This window comes from Pygoscelis adeliae, unplaced genomic scaffold, assembly GCF_000699105.1.
Source record: "Pygoscelis adeliae isolate BGI_AS28 unplaced genomic scaffold, ASM69910v1 Scaffold245, whole genome shotgun sequence".
NCBI lineage: Eukaryota > Metazoa > Chordata > Aves > Sphenisciformes > Spheniscidae > Pygoscelis > Pygoscelis adeliae.
In genome coordinates this window covers 116296-134488 of record NW_008824766.1, presented here as the reverse complement: position 1 = coordinate 134488, position 18193 = coordinate 116296, and the positions used below count along the sequence as shown (strand labels likewise).

The window sequence follows — 18193 nt, the reverse complement described above, 5'->3', positions numbered from 1 at the left end:
TTTGTGTGCCCAGTAATAGCAAGTTTCACGTGTACTCCTTGAGAGCCACATGAGCCATTAAGTCACTCAGTATTTCCTAGCTAAACTGCAATGCATGAACTGAAGTGGCCTCCCTTTGAGCCCCACTTAACTAGAGGCTGGCTGTGCTGTGAACTTCACTGTGACTAAGTTTCTTATTGGCAGAGTTTTTCTTTGTCTTCTTTGACTCCAACAGAGAAAAGACTGGAGGGTGATTGTACTGCTTGGCTTTTTGTCATGAATAACCCTCCTTTTCAGCAGAAACGGGGGAAATTAGGAGGATGGGCTAATGTCTTTTTTCATTGGCTAATGTGTGTGTCTTTAATCTGTGCTTCTGACAACATTGTATATTCTCATCTGGCTGTCTTGGTAGTTTCCAAGGTGGAAAGGGTGTTGTCAGGAGAGAAGATGTCCATGATTGTCTTCATACATAGCTGTTTCCTCTGGGACTCAGTTGCACTTCAGTAAGTGCATTGTGGAGATGGGAGCATAAAACCTTGGTGACCCATTTTGTTTTTAACTATAAATACATGCGTGTTTAAACACTGAAAGACAAGGAAACCTCTTGAAGGTCCCAAAAGTTCCTGTTTGCTTTTGGGCTGGTTTATAAGCTTGTTTATAAGCCATGTTGCTAGTCATGGTGCACCTGAAGGAGAGGAGAAGAGCAGATGATCTGCAGCTCATTGCACGCATGGTTTTTTGAACTTTCTTGTGCACCCCTTAGTTCTGCCTACAGACCTCATGATACCCCTTTGGCAGCACCGTGATGGTTTTGAATGTGTCTGGACTAAAGAGCCTGTAGTTCATCACTCTGCACCATCTAAGTCTGTTGGAAGTACAACAAGGCAAACTCCCTCCATAGCTGGCAGTCATTTCCCCTGGATGCCTTGGGTGTTTCCAGGTACTCTCCATCCTGCAGCTGAACTCCCCCAGGCTGGTCATGCACCTTCCTCAGCTTTACTTTTCCCTTGGGAAGTTCAGTGCCCTGTTTCCAAGCACAGTTCACAGCATATTCTGGTCTTCACAGTGACCACATGTGGCTGGAGCAGTGGGATGCCCTGGCCAAGAGTTTGGTGGTGGCACTGGCCACCGAGGGTGGTCACCTGTACTGGGGCAACCTGACAGTCCCTGGAGGTCGCCTTGGGGAGGGGGGTGCGTTTCTGTGTTGTGATTGCCACCTGGTGGTCACCAGTGAGACACTGTCCCTTGTGAAGGGCACCCTATTACCCCGAGTGTGCTGGGAAGGAACAGGGAGGAACTAATGTCTCCATGTCCCGCTGGTCATGTCCTGAGTGTGTGCTGCTGTGCTCCATCCTGCATGTGAAGTGATTTTACCGTGGCAGTGAAATGCCATTTAGCTGTACCTGCTTCAGGTAGCAGATAAAGCAAAATAGCTCCAAAATATTATCCTTTTCCAGATAAATATTACAAGTACTGCTACATACAGTTATTTTCTGGGGACCTTTTTTCAGTGTTGGAGTCCAAGGCTGTTTGGAGAATTAGTCCAGACATCTCTACACTTTTGGAGATAGTTAAGGCCGAATCTTTTTTTTTGCCCCCACATGTGGTGATGGATGAGACTGTTAAAAAAAAAAAAAAAGTAGTAGTAAAATGTTGAATCACTGATTCCCTCTGTGTCACACGTGGCTTGTTGCTATTCTAGCTCAGGGCCTTAGATATTGGTCTGTCAAGGTGACAAGATTTGTCACGGCATTTGCAATAAAATGAAACGTTGCAGGATGTTCTTTCACTTGACGCTCTTTCCAAAACCATCCAAGTGGCTTGAATTCTTTTCATCTCTGTTTTTTTAATTCACAAATTTATTTGGCGTGAGGGGAAATGACTAGATACCTTGGGTAGCTCACTGTAAGGCTTGAGGGAAGGTCTGATCCTCAAGGAGTGTAGCTCTGTTGGAAAAACACCTTCCTGCAGATGGGACTGTCTCTCAGGAAAGCTGCGTTCCCTCAGCACAGCTAATCACCATACCATTCTGAAGCGTGGGATGGCCCCACCTTCGTGGAGAGCACCATGCTGCTCCTGCGCTCCAGTGGTGGGTGGCCCGGCAGCTGAAGGGAGGCAGCTCCGTGGTGCGGAGTGGGGCTGGACTGTGCCCTTGGGCGCTGGGGATTCCCATGACACAGCTCTCTGTCTCCGTAATGCTCAGCCCTGCATCTGGCCATGCATCTTGCCATCTCCACTGGGACCTTTGGGCTTTATCAAGCCTGTGCAGCTCTGCCTGTGAGCTCCAGGCCCTGGGTGGTGGCAGCAGCCGGATGGTCTTCCTCGCTGTCCCCTCTCCTGTTCCTGTACAAGCTTCCTCTAGGAACAGTGGCTTATTGATGTGTAGGATGTTCTCCTGCTGCTGAAAGAAACCCTCCATGTAGGATGACTGTGGACCAGTCTGCTCCAGGAGAGACTGAGTAAGGTTTTTAAGTCCCCATGGAAGTTATTCACTCCCATTTGGGAGCCTGCCCAGCTTTCCAAAGGAAGCAAGCCTTATGTAATTATGCTTTGTCTTTTTGGAGAGTTCTTACCATGTAACCTTTGAACATGTTGGCCAGTTTCAGCTGAGTCTGGGGAGTGGAGAGGGCTTGAATGTTTGTAGAAATGGGTGGCCAAATAGATGTGATCAGTGTCACCATGAAGGGGAAGATGGCAGCATGAGTGTGGCTCTGCCCCAGGCGCACACACATGGGGAGGTCAAGCTCCAATGAGTCAACAGTTCGGAACAGTTCAATGAGCTTGCAGCTATGGCTGCTTTGAAGGAATACCCTGTTCTGTGTGCTGCCCAATGCCCCGACTGCAGCACGTTCCTGTCGGTGCATGCTGCCACCGTGTCTGACATCAGTCCAAGGGTATTCAAGGAACCCTCCAAGGTGCTCTAATGCTCCCCCATCAACGTCACAGAAAGGGAATGTTTGCGTCTGTAACCATTATAATTCCTTTTACCTTTTAAGATTTAAAAAAAAAGAGATACATGCAAGCCTGGGGTGTCACAGACACCGTGACTCCCTGGGAGTGAACGTCTGACTGCTGCTGGGCCCTGTGCCTGTTGTTGTTTATAAGCCTCTTGAACTATTCTTGCTACCCTTGGTGGCCGCAGAGCCCCATGAGTGATTTTACAGCCTGGCTGTTACTCCAGGGCCATCGGTGATCCTATATGTGTTACCTTTGATCACATGCTGTCCTGTCAGATTTTGCTCTGATGCAAGTCATCGTGTCTGCGTGACTGTAACATGGCCCCAATTAAAGTCAGTTGTACACTTTTTATTTCAAGGTACTTGGGAAATGTTCCCTGGAACACTGTAAATCAAATGTTAATTACTATTAAAAAATATTAGTCCTATATCAAACCTCTGGGTAAACCCCTTAAGGTTCGTAATCTAATTTCAGTAAACGGATCAAGAGAACATGGGTTTCAAGACTGAGCTGGAAAGCACTCTGGCGTTCAGAGGTGCTTTCCATGACTTGTCGTGCAGATGTCCAGCAGCCCTCCTGGTGCACTGCCCAGCTCTGCTCTTCCAAGAGAAGGGGCACCTGAGACTCAAGCCCTTGCCATTTCTTTTTGGTAGGACAACATGTCCTCTCTTTTCCTCTTTTTTTTTTCAGTCCATCCTTGGTGGTGCTAGTGGGCCTGCAGACCCACGGGGTCGTCCTTGCTCAGTCTCCCAGCTCCGCACTAGACATTGGAAATGAAGTGGTGATTTCTCTGGTTTATTGTTACTGCTGAGAGAGAGCGAGATAAAACTGATGCCTCGTTTATTTACATTAAAATAAGGATCAGACTGGGACCAAGCTGCAGGAACAGAGAACTCGGCCTCGATGCCAAACACACACGTATTTCTGCCATACAGTTTATACATAAAATTGAAACAATGGAGGGAAATATCTTTTATCCTTGTTTTCATTTTTATTTTAAAGCTAGGCAATGTGAACTCTACAATTTACCACGCCACGAAGCACGCAATCCTTTCCAGCATATTACACAATGTGACAGGTTTATTACGCAGCCCTTCCCGTTGTGAAGAGAGATAGCTGTGCTCCCATAAAGAAGATGGGCTTGCTTGCGCTGCGCGGATGGGGTTTGTTCTGTGGGTTTATGGCACATTTGAAGCCCTGAGAGCATCTTGCTCGTCCAAATGACAAGTGCACTGTTTTGGCCCCAATTTAGGAAAGTAATTAGTGCCTGTTCTCACTTATTGGAATTAAAGCAGAAGGATCAATATAATGATTGTGTATTTTATGCAGTGGAAAAACACTTATTAGAGTGGCTGTTTTTGCACTATATTATTACCCCTCTCTTTTGTGTCATATTTTGATGGATTTGCCTTAATTTCAGTTGTAATTTTCTTGGGTCAGGAGCGTTATCTCTATTGGCTGTAATGTGCCATTCGCCCTAATGGCAGTATATTAAAAAAAAACCAGCAACCTTCAATGTATGTGGAGCAGTCTGGGGGTGAGAAAGGGGACAAGGGGAGCCACCATGGGACATAGGTTCTCATGTAGTATTTGTAACGAGGTATGGAGAGAACAAATGTCCCACTCCTTTGGAGCCCCAGTTTGCGTGCTGTGTCCAGAGCCAAACGCTTGTTTGACACCAGAGCTGTTGAACAAATGCGTGCTGGGGTTTGCACTGGAGCAGATGGAAACTTTCTCTAAGCATAATGGAGCAGCAGCCTCATCCACACATGTGCAGAATACTTCATCAAAGACTATTAGCATGTGGGGGACAGTTTCCTCTGCCTATGACTTGCTTCTAGATTGTTGGCTCCTCTCCAGTTAGCTCCTGGTTCAGAGCCTTCTGCTTAGCTAGGAGAGGAGGGAAAAACTACTGGGAATGTTTAGGTCCTGGAAAGAGCCTGGAAAATGGTTGGAAAGACGATCTGTGGGCATGTCTGTGTGTGCGACTCCTGTAAGGAAGGCAGTAAGGGTTCCTCACACCTTGTGATGTTTTCATAGGGCATGAGTTTGCCCAGGCAGAGGTGTGTATCCTTTGGGATGGAGAGCAGTGTGCTGAGCTCCCCGGGAGCTGTCTTCTGCAGAGCTGTCTAGGATCTGGAGAGAACCTGTTCTCCATTTCAGGTAGTGGGGATGAGTCACGTTTTTCAGTGGTGAGGAGAGGAAGGAGGATCTCAAGGGAACCAGCCATGCGTAAAGCTAGAGCTGCCCGTGTGGAGGGCTGTGCTTTTCTTATCCCTGTTGAATGTATTTTTTTCTAAAATTTGACACTTTCCTACCTCTGCAAAAACCTAATAATATAAAACGTTTCCTTAAAATGAGATGCACGAAACAGCGCAGGGTACTGTCTGGCTAGTGTTTTGCATCTCCAGCAGACATAAGTCATGGTATGGTCTGAATTCCTGCTAAGTCCTCTGCCAAAACTCAGGGAGAAGTGAATGGGTGAAAGAGTACGTCTGAGGGCTCAGCAGCCTCTCTGCGGGGACAGTAACAACATGACAGTAGTAATTATACACTTAAAAAAAGCATCCCTTTCTTTCTTTTTGCAGGCAGTTGGCCAAAAGTCTTGGGCAGGCTGGGGAGATTGAGCCGGAAACGGAAGGGATCCTGACAGAATATGGTGTGGATTTCTCTGACTTTTCCCCCGAAGCCCTGGAATGTCTTCCTCAGAGCCTGCCCTGGGTTATTTCACCAGGAGAAATGGCCAAAAGAAGAGATTTAAGGTAACGACAAAAAACGTGGTCTGACACTCCTTCTTGGGTGGTGCAGGGTTGTTTTGTTTTGTTTTGCTTTCATCACACTTTGAAAAGGCATTGAGTTTATTACATGTACCATATTACACATTACCTGTGCTAGCATGGAAAGAAACTGCTTTTTCAAGTACCTACAAACCCAGAAGATCAGTTATTTGGAGAAATATTTTGTGAGGCAAAGAGGCTTTTTCTGAAAAGAACTATTGAAAACTGAAAATTTGGTGTTTGGCACCTAATCTGAAAGCTTTATGTTTTTGTCTGGAATGTATTACGTATTTTAGTGGTAGTTTTATAGCAGAGATTTTCTGAATGCCTGGCAGATCAAATGATCTTGGACACTGTTACTTTGAAACTTAAGCACAGGTAGAGACTGTCCTGCATTTTCCTGTCTAGTCTCAACATTTTTCTCTGTTTTGAAGAACTGGTGTCATGTGGAGTTTATGACAGCTCTTGATCAGGTTAGCAGCTGGCAAATGCAGTCCGTCCCTGCAGCCTGGCAACTCTGTGCTGTCCACCTACCTCACATTAGCCATCCCTGCAACTTAGTGATGCTCCCACCAGCTTTCAGGAACTCCACAGTCTGCTGGGCGGTAGACACTCTGACATTGCTGGACTACCCAAAACTAGTGGATTTGCTATGCTTCAAAATGTCAGATTTCAGAGACGTCTTTACTAGAAAACAGTTAAAGACAAAAGAAAAGAAATTTGTTTAGAACCTCACTTTGCAATAAAGGAAGGTGCAAGAAAGCAAAACAATAAATGCATTATTAAGATGATACGGTGTGTTCCACTCCCACCCTTGCTTATGCTAGAGCATCATGTCTCAGTTGGCAGATTCATTGCTTTCTTGCATATTGCTGAGGTGAAACAGCCCCATGAGCCTGATTCCTCAAGACACTGCACTGGTATAAGCACCTGCATATATATAGCAAGCTCCTCTCCCTCTCAGTTTATCTGTGTTATTGGCATGGACGTTAGCAATTTGAGCAGATAAGCAGATAAACGGCAGCCACTTGTATCTGTACCCAGACTCCAGATGTTACTTTGGACCTAATCCTGCGCTGTAGCTTGCAGCCTCCTTACTGCTTCAGCTTTACTGGATTTCCATTGCCATACAATGGAATAATTCAGGGGAGAATCACACTCCTGATTGACTAGAGGTAACACTCAGATACCAGATCCAGACTGTAGGCTTCAGGTAGCTTTGAAAAAAAAGATACTGAATGCTGCAGTTCAGAAGTCACTGGGAAGTGCTTATTTTTATATTCTTGACTACATTTCAGTAGCATTCTCTGTTTCTTCTGACCAAGTTCTTTCAAGCAAATAAAGAGCTTGACTTGTCTCCAGTCAGACAATCAGTTTTGGAAACAAATTCTAAGTAAGTGCATTTCTTGCTTTTATTGCTGAATTATTGCACTGGGACTTATCAAGGTGATAACAGTTTTGCAGTTAAGCCATTTAAATCCCTCTCTGCCCCTTCCTGACCACAGTGCACACTACAAAGTAGATTTCCTTTTGATCCTCTCAAATATAAACATTTAACAGTCAAAGTTTTTAAGACAATTATTTGAGCTTAATTTACTAATCCTTTTAATGTCAACTGCCACACCGCTGACTAACTAGTCTGTGGTCTAAACACATATGGAGATAACATGAGACTTCTAGTTATGGAAAGTAAAATACAGATGAGTCTTCTTTTTTGTTTCCTCACAGTGAGAGGTTTGTCTGTCCAGAAAAAGATGAGTTTTATTAGTAAATGTAGCGTGAATCATAGCTGAGTGGAGTCCTGCAGTTGGAGACCTGGCCGCCATCTCTTCTGGTCTCAGCCATCAGACCTTGAGAGACCGTTCTTGACAAGTCCCAAGGTAGCTCAGCTTTAACTTGGTATTAAATATTAGCTTTCATATTGTCAGCAATAAGTGCGTTGTGGTCTGCAGTGTCAAATAGCCGGTACACACTGGCCCAGGCTGGCATCCAGAGGAAGACACCTGAACCTGGGTATCTGGTCTGGGTGCACACGGGAGTTATGCCTGGTTTTCCAGGGGAGCTCACACCGTGTTCAACAGCATCTGCCTCTGTGAGTGCCCATCTTTGCTGTACTTCGTGCATGTTGATCTGTCAGGCTCCCCAGGTTACTGTACAGTACTCTGAGAGTACAATATAAGAGAAATTATTATTAAGATAAAGACTCATCTTTTCTCCTGAAACAGCCATGTTAACACTTCTAAATAGCTCATCCTAATTCAGTTTACACATTGCTCACAGGACTAGAGTAAACCCATATTAGAGTTTGGCTTAAAATACTTTCATCTCTAGTAAATCCTCTTCAGTTCTGTAACACAGTGCTGTAAATTTTCTAGTGTCGTGCATTAAGCTTTTGGGATTTGGAACCAAGACCCAAGCAAAGTCTTGCATTTTCGGGTGTTTCCTCTTCCTGAGATAACTTTTCCTTGTTTCCTTTCATCATGGGAAACGACCCTTTCCTCCTCAAAAGGTAACTTCTGTGTTCTGCTAACCAGTGTCCTGAGTGCGGTCGGGTCTGTTTGTGAGTCAATGTATAGAGCACGGAGGTAGAGGTTCTGGACCGGAGGCATTTGTGAGCGTGGTTTTAGATGAAAGCGAGACAATGTGTTTCACCAAGCTGCTGAGGCTGGGCAAGAGGAGGGAAGGATATTTTGTCCATGCCATCTTGTAAATATGTTCCTTGATCTTCCTGCAAGTCTTTCAGTTTTACAGGAAGCCTGTTCTTGCCATGCATAGTCTGTTTGGATAGCAACTGTGATCTCACCTACATAGCCTGTGCAGAACTGCTTCCAAGAGATCTTTTTTCTTCCTCATTTCTCCAGTAATGGCTCACAAAGAAAGGTTTACATAATATTTTAATATTACTTAAGGCAGAAAAGATCCAAACCTTGTGGATAGCTTTGAAATCTTTTAGCTGATTTAACTCTCTGCTCTGCCACTAGTGCACAGTTTTGCCATGGACATCTGCTTTTTACCTGCGTGGATTTACCTGTTTGTAAAATTAGGCAAGTATTTCGCGGGCACTCCCAGCTTACTTGTTTGTAAAGAGCACCAAAAACTTCTAATGAAAAGCACTAGGCAAGTATTAGGTGTTGGCATCGCATACTGCAGTTGTATTTTATAGAGAGCATGAAGTTTCATAAAGTATCAGAATAACATGGTTGAGGAAACTTCCCTTCCAGAGACTTTAAATGTGATAATACAGATAGGACCAGAGTTCTCATTTTATTATTCAGGTTGGCTGGAATTGGTATTTTTTCATTAGAAGTTTGAGAAGTGTTTGGTTTCTGCTTTTAGAGAAACATTGGAGGATTAGTGTCATAGAGACAAATTTTGATGGGTGCAAAGTTTCAACCATTTTCCGGTCTTTTCCAGTGCTTCAACATGTAATTTTCATTTCCTTGTTTGCTTTGCTTTGCACTTAGTGTTTCAATGGTGTGGGACAAAATATAGCCCCTGAACAGAAGAGAGGTCAGGGCAAAGGAGGAAATGCAAATTTCAGAGGTGGGTGCAGGAGACGGGGGCTGGAGGAGGAGGCCATTTGAAGAGGTGTAGCCAGGAATCTAAGAAACCCAAAAGCTATTTCTAAGACTCATTCCAAATGTTTCTAATTTCATTCATATCTTTTTGTTTCCTTTACTGCTTAACTGGGACAAGAAACTAAAGCCAGGAAAGTCCGATCATAGTGGGAAACAAAAACCTAAATATTGGAGAGAGAAAAAAGGCCGTTCTTTGCAAAGCAGTTCTGCCTTTTGCTTGTCTCCCATTGTTGGTGTTACTGTGGAAAATGTATAACATCACTCTTTTGGAAAGTGCTAGAGCCTGTTCAAGTAAAGATGGTTTATACAGTCTAACATGGAAGAACTTGAGGATATCTATTTCTTTACCATTTGCCTAATAATAAGTGAGCCTGTTGACCTCCGCTGGACTATTACAAATGTGAAACTTGGCACTCAAAATTGCTTGCTCTAAATTTTCCAGTTGCTTTCTCTTTTTCCATTTGATGTCATCCTGCCAACTAGTGATTTTATTATTATAAACAGGACATTGTATTCACTTTTAAGAAGAAATATGAAGCTGAAGGTAAAATTACAAACTGCAGTTTCTCAGCTGGCAAAATACAAAACAATGAGCTAAAAATACTGAGCAGAGAAAGGGTGCTGTGGCAAGAAACTCTGAAATATCTACAAGATGGATGTGGTCTGAGGAGCAGAAACTGACTGATTTCAACTGAGCAGCTCTGAACTCCTGAGAATCACCAAATGGTTGAGGTTGAAAGGACCTCTGGAGATCATCTACTCCAACCCCCTTGCTCAAAGCAGGGTTAACTTGAGCAGGCTGCTCAAGGCTGTGTCCATTTGGGGTTTGGATATCTCCAAAGATGGAGATTCCACAACCCCTCTGAGGAATGTGTTCTGGGGTTCAATCGCACAGTACAGTAAAAACGTGGGCATTTTTTACCTTTAAATGGAATCTCCTGTATTTTGTGCCCATTGCCTCTTGTCCTTTTGCTGGATACCACTGAGAAGAGTCTGGCTCTGTCTTCTTTACTCCCTACCATCAAGTATATTTTCACATTGATAAGATCTCCCTGCCTGAGCCTTCTTTTCTTGAAGCTGAACAGTCCCAGCTCTCTCAGACTCTCCTTGTAGGACGGATGCTCCAATTCCATAATCATCATCAAGGCCCTTCAGCAAACTTGCACCAGTATGTTGATGTCTTCCTGGTACTGGGGAGCCCAGAACTGGACACAGCACTCCAGCTGTGGTCTCACCAGTGCCAAGTAGAGAGGAAGGATTGAAAGATTGCATCTCTTGACCTACTGGCAACACTCTTCCTAATGCAGCCCAGGAGGCTATTTGCTGCCTTTGCTACAATGGCATGTTGTTTGTTCACATTCAACTTGTCCATCAGGACCCCAGGTCCTTTTCTGCCAAGCTGCTTTCCAGCTGGTTGGTCCCCAGCCTGTACTGGTGCATGGGGTTATTCCTCCCCACGTGCAGGACTTTGCTTTTCCCTTTGAGCTTCATGAGATTACCATCAGCCCATTTCTCTGCTGAGGTCCCTCTGAATGGCAGCATAACTGTCCATTCCTCCCACGAGGCTAAAAGGCCTGGAGGGCATCAGACCGGGGGACAGCAAGGATTCACTGCATTGGCAGGAGACAATTAATGTTCATTTGCTTTCCTTGCAGGGCAAAGTTAATGAACTTTGCTCTTGCAGGCAAAGAGCTTTAATGCAACGAAGCTTTCAGTTAGAATTTGCATCTTGGTATTTCAGCATGTGACCTCAATTGCAACTGACCTAAAGCTATCCAAGTTATTGAAGGCTAAATTGTAATTTTGGCTGCTGATTCAGAAATGTAGCATCCTTCCTTTGGTTGATAAGGGAGGAAGAGTGGAGGTGCTCTGCTGTGTCTCTGTGTCCACTGTGGAGGGAAGCTCAGTAGCACTGTAACTGGAAAGCACTGGCAGCAGGACAGTACCTGCACTGCAGTTCTGCCCGCTATTTATTTATTTCTTGAGGAGTGTTACAGCTGGTAACAGGGATTAGCAGTGCTTATAGTAAAGGTTTGACAGCATACTCTTTGCTGTAGATGCCTGGGGAGATTATTGGCTGATAAAATTAGAAGTGATGGTAAAAATGGCAGCCTTGAGCTGTGCAAGGGGTGTTAGAGGAAAGCAGTCAGCCTCTGAAACAGATGTCTTTCAAGGCAGGTGGAATACTTTAGTTAGAAATGAGTGCAAGTCAGATAAAACATCATTAAACAGCTTGTTTCCTGGAGATTTTCCACTACAAAAAGCTCGTGTTAAGTAGAGCAAGACTTACTCAGCTATAATAGGATATGTAAAAATGCTCTGGTTTCTGATGGAAACTGAGAAATGGCTTGTTTAGCAAATGTATAAGCAACATTGCTGCAGACCTGACTGTTATCTTGGTGTGGAGGGGAGACACAAACAGGGCCAGATTATGATCTCTGCCCTCTCACTGAGCTGTGCTGTGACTAATTTAATGTTCTCCATAGGGAGATACAAGGCATACAAAGGATTACTCAGCGGTGTCTAAGGATATCAGATCTAGTCCCTCTCTGACAGGATTGATTCCAGAAGATGGTGATGATGGCTGTACCTGCTCTGGGTACTTCTGCTGTCCAGGCAGTCTGGGGAACGGTACCCTTCTTGGATCGGTGAGGAGAGCTCGCATTAGCTCCATCCTCACACATTAGCTGAGTAAGTAAAATTCTGAAGAAATACGGTGCTGCTGTCAGAGTGATGTGATTCAGCTCCTTGCTTCTTGTTGGCTTCTTCGGGTCCTCCTCTCTGTTTTCATAACGTTTTCTACTACACTATAGCTACAGCAGTTGTGGTGATACTGTTTTGTACAAAATGATGCATGGTCTTTGCTCTCAGATGCTGTTGTTACCAGTGGCTGGTGTACATAGACACACTGGCAATTTCACTGGTGTTTTTCCTTACGGGAAGGTGTGTGTGGTCATTGGAAGTGTAGCTTCAAGCGGAATCGGTGGTATGTAGTTGGACAGGATTATTGCATTCTGATCTTGTAGGCCATCAAAACTAAGCTTGCTTAGTTAAGAATCTGTTTAGTTGTGGAAAACAGTAATAACTTTTGCGACTAGGTTGTTATACATACGGTCTTGTTCCTGCCTGGCTGCCTATTTTATGGAGACAAATGGAGAGAATAACAGAGGGAGATGAGGATAAAATCTTAAATCAATTTGAGAACGTGTCCATTTCTTACTGGATTCCAGTGAATCACAAGGTGGGCTTTTGATGAACGGAAGAAAGTGCCCTATCCTCTCATGTTTATATTTGTTAAGTGGCCCAGTTCAGGTGTGCCAAATACTGCCACTTTCCTTGATATCATGGTGCTTTGCTGGTGCCCTTCTCTTGCTACAGGTCAGATAGCATGGGGGTAGATAGGAAATGAAGGATGCAAGTCCTGGTGTCAACCCAGGTATCTGTCTCTGATGCTGCGGACGAAGAAACCCAGAACTTCTTCAGTAGGTGAGGCAGTATATCCCTGCTGTGGTATTTCAGGGCTGATCACTGATCACTAGGACAGGCTGGTCGTTACAAGGAACAACATTTTCCTCATGGCTCTATTCTGATGGAGTGGTCTGAAGCATGCTTTGACCTGTCCGTCTGCCCTGAAGTTTTTGGGTGATTGGATCCTTGTTCCCAGGTTATTCACAGATCCTCACTCTCTAAAAAGAGAAAAAAAAGTCATAATATAGATGGCACACATGCAGGTGTATGAGGCAGGGTTGTACTGGAGGTATCACAGCATGGATTAGAAGTGGGGCAGTCCAGAAAAAACTGTCAAAAATATTCTGGGAGATGAGGGATTGATTTACAAGGAAGGATTAACTGTTCAATGTGTATTTGCCAACACTGAAACTAGAAGTTTGTGAAAGATATAGTAGTTGATAGTTAAAATACGTGGACCAAAATGAAAAAATGAGAATCGTTTAAGGTGGTGGGAGGATAGAAAGGGGTGTTACGAGGACAAGTAAGGTTAAAACAAAGAGGGAACCTTTCGTGTCCAACCTAAAATAGACTGTAGCTTAGACTGCTAGGAAAGTATTGGAAACTTCATCACTAAAGATGCTTAATACTATACTGGAGAAAGTCCTTGCAAATGTATTGTCATGAGTAGTCCGGCTCTGACCTATGGGGGTTGGATGACCTAATGTCTCTTCCATTTCTAGCTCTGTGCATCTATGATTAAAGTAGTTTATATAATGCAAGTGCATTTTGAATTACACTCCACCTTCTTGCGTGGGATAGTGGTGGTGCAGAGACCTCATTATATTTGTGGCACAATTACAGCATGACTTGTAGGAAATACTGCTGGTACTTGGTCTCTCAGAGACTCTGATCTCGTTTATATATATGTTGGCTTTTCAAGCCATTTAGGTATGTTACAAGACTGCAGTGCTCTTTTTTCCATCTTCCTCCTTACTTGGAGGCCATAAATATATGGAAGGAATAATTGATTCTGGTTTGGCAATCCAGTGAGCAGTCCTTGGTGAAAATGTAAATGTTTATTGTTGTAGATGTGTAATACATCAGGACTCATTGTCAGCCGCTGTCTTGGACCAAGGTCTGTTTTCTGAACCAGAACAGGACATTAGCTAAAACATAAACACAGAGAAATTAAAAAGAACAGTACTGGCTTGATGTTGAAAGTTGGGCTTTCCGTGCATTTTATGCTGTGCTGGATTTTTGTGGGGCTTATAACAATTAGTGTTCGGAGGAGGCAGTTTTGGCTTCCAATTATTTTATAATTTCATTTCACTTTGAAATTCATGCAGCATGCAAGAAGAGTTTTGTGATGTGTCAAGTATCTTTGTCAGTGTGTTACAGGGCATTCAGAGTGCCTTCAGAGATTTGTCAGGGTACTTCTATTGCATGCATATTTTTTTAATATATTCCTTTTAAGAATCTGTCTTGGAAGGAGCCACTCTGGGGTTTTAACTAAAATCTGCCACATCAAGTGTGGCAAATATGGCAAACACTACATGTAATAGATGTCTTTAAGAGTGGGATGTTGAAGTCTCTAAAATGTTCAAGCACTGATTGTTCTCTGAAATTTCTCTCTGAGAAAGAGTACTTCATCCCCATTTGAGTGATGAACATCAGTGGAATTGGTCCCATGCTTATTGGCACTTTATAACAAACCTGCGCAGACGCCGTGGTCGAGCTGGGTTTACTTGTGATTGAAGAATGAGATTGATTTTTTTGGTTGCCATAACAATTGGACTGTTGTGTGAAAAAATGTTAGTAGCATTCACTGGAGTGAGTTGACAGCTCTAGGATGCCTGTTCCCAAATTAAAACAACTGTTTCCAGCTCTGAGAAATGATGTCTGTTTAACTTTTGCAAGATGGAGCTCAGCAGGGTCCTAGAAATGACCTGAAGAGCTTAAAGATTCTAAAAGTGTCTTTGCTTTGCTTAATTTTAAAATGCCAGCTTTGAGCTGGAGTTAATAAGGGTAAACCAGGAGGCTGAGCTTTCACTCCCACCAGGCTATTGTATGTACTCACAAAGTGGAGAGAACAGGACAATCTAAGGAGTCCCTAGAAGAATGTAAATGCATTGCAAGTGTCTAGACATGCAGTCACTTGTACTGTAAATGTCTTAGCACGGACATGCTCAAGTTTAAAGAAGGCTTGCACTGCCTAAACTTTAATAAACAAAATGATGGTCATTACTGTCTCACCTCCAGCTGCAGCAGTCTGGTCTTTGGAAATAGGCTAACGCTTCTGCAGAAGATTGAGCTCGGTGCTTTAGGAGCCGTTGGATGACTAGAGGGACTGCGGGCTGTTAGCACCGAGCCTGGCGCAGGGCAGCATGGTCAGCATGTGGGTAGCCACTGAGCTGCTTGAATTTTCAGTTGTGCAGTGTTTGTGTGCTGGGAATTCACAGGCAGTGGGTTTCAGCCAGCTTTTCCACGCCATGGGTTCTTTGTTCTCTTTTGTAGTTGTTTTGGACGTGTTGGTTTTCGTGAATGACCAGTAAACATTGCAGGAGGCTGCCTCAGTCTGAAACTTGCCCTTGGGAGAGAGTCAGGATGGGGAGGTAAATAAGGTAATTAAGTTCAGGCACCTTAATTCTACCCAAGCCCCTTTGCCTGGGTCTCCTGTTGGGAGACCTTTGGTGGTTCCCTGGCGCTTCTCTCAATTAGCAGCACCAAGCTGCCTTTACAGAAAATCGCACTGGTAACACCCTAACTTTGCCCAATAACTGGCCATGCCAGAAACCTTGCCTCTAATACAGCCTGAGCCCATGGCTTACAAATGCAATGCTTCATCTTGATCCAAGTAGCCTTCCACTTGAGTGAAGATGGAGCCCTGACCACTGGGACTTGTAATCTCCGTGTCTCATAGGTGTTTATATTTTATGGCTAACTCTGATATGTTGAATTCTGAACAGTTTAGCTGGCAAAAACTGAAATGTACCAAACCTTACAGCACCAACTGTACAGTATTTTCTCTGCTGATTCTTGCAAATACCTTTGCGTAGATGTACGTATTTGCACAAAGCAAAACAAACTGCTGTTGCAGTCCTGTGATCTGTGAACATTTTAATTTCCATGATGGTAATTCCAGCTCACCAACAGACTACTTATCTTACCTCTACCGCTGCACTAGCCATTTATTTTAGGTCCTGTTAAAGGTAAAAAGACTAACTGCTCTGCAGATATGCTTGTCCGCTTTAATTAGTCTTCCTTAAGCTGTGCAAAGAGAAACTGCACTTAATTAGCTTTCCTTAAATTAGGATTGATATATCAGCCTGTATATGTTGATGCTGTCGTTACTGCCTAATAAACTAAGTGCTCTATTCTGCAGTTTTTTTCCCCAGGTGGTTGATTTGCAAGATGGCAGACGGAGCCAGCGTGCGAGCTTTGGCTTTAGCAGTGCTCTTGTCACTGCCTCGGGGCTAGAGGTGCCTGGGTCAGCACTCCCGGGCACTGCCTGGGACTGGCAGGGTCTGGGCAGTCTGTGCGTGGCATGTGCTTTCCTGACTCTTGCTTGCAGGTCCACCACGCTCAGTGCAAGCTATTCCCCTGATCCTCCAAAACTCTCGTAGGCTTTGCCTTACTCTGGTCCATGAAACCTCTGGCCATGAGGAGGAGGGAGAAAAGATTTTATTCTTCCATCGACAGAAACTCCGTGCCAGAGCAGGTTCACCTCTGCAAACCTGCATTAAACATATGTTTTGGACAAAGAGGCTCCTGTAAAAAGTGGAAGTTTCCACATCGAAATGTTTGTTTTCAATCAGTGTGAGGAGGCTGGGGGGTTCTTAAAGGCACATGTTTATCTCTAGTCCTTTCCAGCATGAAGACCAGAAAATCTCTTAACTCTGTGTGTGTCTGTATCTCCTAAACCAGTTTCCTTTAACTAACCAAGTTGTGTGTATGTTGGAACGAGTGGACTTGGAACATCTCATTACTTTTACAAAGTATGTTTTGACAATTTTAAATGAATAAAACAGATTTTTATTGGGTGTAATGACAATGAGAGATGGCTCCTTCGGGGCTTTTAAAGAAGGGGGAGAGGGGGATGATCAAGCTCCTTAACCCACAAGGTCACCTTGGTGCCCCTCCAGAAGCTGGACACAGCTGCCAATTTGTATTTACCTGTGGTCAATGCAAATGTGCATGCATGTAGCCGGGCTATTTGCTTGTGCTTAAGCAATGTCTTTATTAGCAGGTGCATAAAAAGTACTGTTGCCTTGAGGTTTAGTCATACAGCCCACTGCAGGTTGGTTTTGTTATTGGTTACGGTCAGAAATGTGGTCTGATCTCTCCGAGATCCCTTGTGCCACAGCCTTTGGGGTATTGTACAGCCAGACGGTATGGTCAGGGGAGGAATTTGAATGGCTCCTTCCTCTTTGTGGAGCGGACTTGCCACATAGCTGGGAGCAATGTTATTTCTTCACCCAGATGATTTTTGTCAGCTGCCTCCAGGGTCCTCCCTGGGGGTTTGTACAGGAGTGGCTGGCGTAGGGTGCCAAGGGAGGGGACAGCTTGCAGAGCAGTGGGCAGGCTGCGCGGCCCACACCCAGCCCTTCCTCCCCTTGCTTTTCACTGCCTTGCGCCGAGTCTCTCCGGGACGAGAGGCGGCTCTCTGCAGCGTGCTGGAGATAAAAGGTGATACCAGTAGGGCTGGAGGAAAAGCAGGAGGAGATAGCTGAGAACATGCCTTCCTCGGAGACCTTGCCCTGGAACAGCACATGTGCGGGGTGCTGCCCTCGGGCTCAGAGCTGTGGTCCCGTCACTCGGTGGATTGTTTTCTTTCCCACATGCCAGCCCCGGTCCCTATAGCCATCTGAAACTTCTCCAGTAATAAAACCTGAAAACCAGAAATATAAGTCATCACACTTAATAATGCAATTTACTGGTGAGCGGAATTTGCTTAGAAAACTTCAGCGAGGTGTACTCCTGCGTGCCAGGATTATCTCACTGCTATGAACTTTGAGCTCTGCTTGCAGATCAGCTTTTCTTGTCCCATTCACTACCTGGCCATCGGCTCTGCAACACTTCTGCAGAGTCCTTATGCCAAGGAGTATCATTCCTTGTGTTACTTGCTCAGTGACTTTCTTACCTCACCTTGCAGTCTGTGCCCAGAATAAACTGCCTGTGACAAGCTACAAGTCCAAGTCCCTTGAGTAGTTTTAAAGGAGAAGCGGATCTGAGCCTGGTGGTAAAACATATCCCAGCTGTGCTGCACATAGAAAAGCTGGTGAGAAATGCTAAATCAGTATTTGTCTGGACCTCTCTTCAGCTTTGCATCTGTGAGTTTAAGTATCTCAGACGGCGAGCTGTGTCTGTGCCTGCAGTTTGCATGCTAAGAGGCTGCTCGGAGCCTGGCCAGTGCATCCCGAAGGGCAGCAGGCTGTGCACCAGCGCTGCGGG

At 44.6% G+C, this 18193-nt stretch overlaps 1 protein-coding gene across 1 annotated transcript in view; it reads left to right on the top strand.

Moving 5' to 3' along the window:
• DIS3L2 (DIS3 like 3'-5' exoribonuclease 2) overlaps positions 1–18193 on the top strand; it is a 196733-nt gene that overhangs the window by 75599 nt on the left and 102941 nt on the right. The window contains 1 exon segment of the mRNA XM_009323570.1: positions 5526–5699. Within this exon segment, the coding sequence (XP_009321845.1) occupies positions 5526–5699 (174 nt within the window).